The 2,857-nt window shown below is 34.1% G+C and overlaps 1 protein-coding gene across 1 annotated transcript; it reads right to left on the reverse strand.

Annotated features, from left to right (window-relative positions):
• Positions 1-517: 517 nt before the first annotated feature.
• On the reverse strand, positions 518-1,443 carry LOC106293609 (transcription factor HY5-like). The gene is made up of 3 exons (XM_013729284.1): positions 1,261-1,443; positions 988-1,177; positions 518-893 (listed from the first exon to the last, which is right to left on the reverse strand). The coding sequence occupies exons 1-3, from the start codon at positions 1,322-1,324 to the stop codon at positions 695-697; spliced, it is 453 nt and encodes a 150-aa protein (XP_013584738.1). The 5' UTR covers positions 1,325-1,443; the 3' UTR covers positions 518-694.
• Between the last annotated feature and the right edge of the window lie 1,414 nt (positions 1,444-2,857).

Below are 2,857 nucleotides of genomic sequence, written 5' to 3' on the forward strand. Positions count from 1 at the left end.
ATTTTTGGTTAAATTCGATCATTTTCGGTTCATTTGATTAATTCGGTTTGGTGATTGCGGTTAATTTTGGATAATTCATTTTTTAAAAAATCTAAAATCAAACCAAACCGAATACCCAATCATTTTTAAAATTCCACCGAATTCAAAATCATAACTGAACCTAAAACCAATTTTTTTGTCTGAGTTCCACTTATTTGGACAAAATCGGCATGCCTACTAAATCGTAAAATTCCACCAATTTATTTTCCTAAAAAATCGTTTATTTTAGTTAAATTTGATTAGTTTCGGTTGATTTGATTAATCCGCTTTGGTGATTGCGGTTAATTTTGAATAATTCACTTTAAAAAAAAAAATCTAAAACAAAACCGAACCGAATACCAAATCATTTTTAAAATCCCACCGAACTCAAAATCGTGAACCAAAAACCAAATTTTTTGTCTGAGTTCCACTGATTTGGACAAAATCGGCATACCTGCTAAACTCTCTTAAGCCTTTTGTCTTTCTTGATTAAACTCTATGAAGTCTTTACCTTTTGTCTTTCTTGATTATGCAAATCTAAAATTACATTTTATCCACCGATTTTTAAAAAGATCAACTTTTTGGTGAGACAATGTTATGCGCAACTTGATGTTATTTGTATACAAACGAAAAGATAAACATACAACATTAGATTAGTTAAAGGATTTTTATCATCCTAGTGACTGTCATCAGCTTTAGGCCTAGTGTTGATAAGCATTTTGCGAAGCATTGTGTTCTCGTTCATCAAAGTAGAGATCTTCTCCCCAAGCTCATCATTGTTGTTCTGCAACTCGTTAGCTCTTGATTCCATATCACTCACATACACTTTCTTCCTCTCCCTCGCTTCTTGTGCCGATACCCTATTTCTCAACAATCTGTTTATTTCATACCAAAACCAACGCACATTCATTATCACTTCTTTCACGTTTCAATTGCATAACTGTAGTAAAAATGACTGATTCATTTGACCGCTTGTGTCTTCTGTATTCTTTATCGACTGGGTCTCGTCTACGGCCCCGCTTGGCGGTTGAAGTTACGTTTTGGGTCTGGTCAATCTCCGGTTTGTTGACTCCGTCGTCGGCGTTGCTGCTTAGAACACCTGTTGATCCAGCTGCTTCCATGTCAAGAGCCATCAACAACTCCTCCTCGTCACTCTCCTCTGAAAATTATACAAACCCATTTTCTTAAAACCAAAATAAAGAGCAAAAAAAAAAAAATCATTAAAAACAAGTAAACAACTACCAGTTTTGTGCTTCTTGGGGGAAGAAGAGGAACTCGAGTTCCCATTGGGTCGTTGAAGAGACATCAATATATTTTACTTGTCTTTTCAGATTTTGCTGAAGACCAGAGTAGTAGAGAGAGTAAGATGTTAAAGAGAATACCGAACCAATGAAATGGCTTCTCTTTCTCTTCTTTGGGACCACTGCAAAGTCTGAAACCAATCAAACACCACCAAATAACTCTGCAACTCGTTTTGACGTAAAAGTCTTGAAAATGTTATGTTTGGCTTATAGAAGAACACGTATGTTCATGCAAGACCACAAGTGCAAGAGTCTCTCTCAATCCAATGGTCGAAATTAACAGAGCATATATAACGTATCTCCATTTTCCTTTTTACACTATACTACCTGATTGAGATTCTAAAGTCTTTGATTGAGACCACAATTGATTGTCCTGTTTTTGCTTTTAAAGTCTTTGTTCATGATGTTCTTATGGAAACAAAGCTTTATTGACAGAGCGTGTGTGTTTTAAGACCATAATTACTGTCTAGAACAATACAAACGTACGACAGACAAAGTCAGAGGCTATGTGCGTGTATTTGTTTGCATGGCGTAGAAGGCATGCACAACACACCATCATGTAGCCATATATTTTCAGTCAAAAAAAAAAAAAAAATGTAGCCACATATTGATGATAGTCTGATTTATACCTTGTTTAGTATCTATTCCTTGCTTTTGTGAACTTAATTTATACCATGAACTTGATTAAAAAAGAACAATTCTCTCAAATACCACTTTTTAAGTTTTTGTCACAAAAATAGATTTCAAGAAAGAAAATGACTAAAATATTCTTTTTTTATTTTGAAAATTTTTATTTTTATTTTTTTAAATTTGAAACTCTATCGCAAAACCCCACATCTTAACTATAAACCCTAATTATAGATTAGTTAACCCTAGGGTAAAAACACATTTTTACTCTTTAATAAAACTTATTTTGGTCATTTTCTTCATTGAGTACTATTTTTGTGACCAAAAACTTAAAAAATGTTATCCTAGAGAATTTCTCAAAAAAAAATATATACCATTAACTTTCTTTTTGTTATAAAAGTAATGGAAAAGTCTATCTTTATCCATAACATAGATGTTCTTTATATAGGAGATTACACCGTCATAGATAAATGGAAAGATTACAAATCATAATCTTTTGGTTATGAGTCATCCACCATCTGGTTCATAACACTCCCACTTGGATGTCATAACCATTTAGAGCTTGTAATGTGCTTTAATGTTGCCTCATTAAAACCTTACCAGAAAAACCCAATTGGGACAAAACCATGCTGAAGGAAAAAGAGTACAACACACATTACTCCCCCTGATTTGGACATTACTGAAAGTCCCTTGGACCTCTCCAATTTTCTACAATCCGTGGGTGATGAAGATCTTGGGCAGAATATGTTTCGTCCTCGAACATGATAGTTGGTTCTTCTTTACCATCGACCATGCCACAATCTGATCGAACATATTGAGTCATCGACCTCAAATACACACACACGAAATCTTGGATGATGTTGCTGTGATATGCGTGTACCACCATGTGTAAAACATAACCTGTCTGAAAA

The sequence above is a fragment of the Brassica oleracea genome, chromosome C5 (genome assembly GCF_000695525.1).
Source record: "Brassica oleracea var. oleracea cultivar TO1000 chromosome C5, BOL, whole genome shotgun sequence".
NCBI classification, from domain to species: Eukaryota; Viridiplantae; Streptophyta; class Magnoliopsida; order Brassicales; family Brassicaceae; genus Brassica; species Brassica oleracea.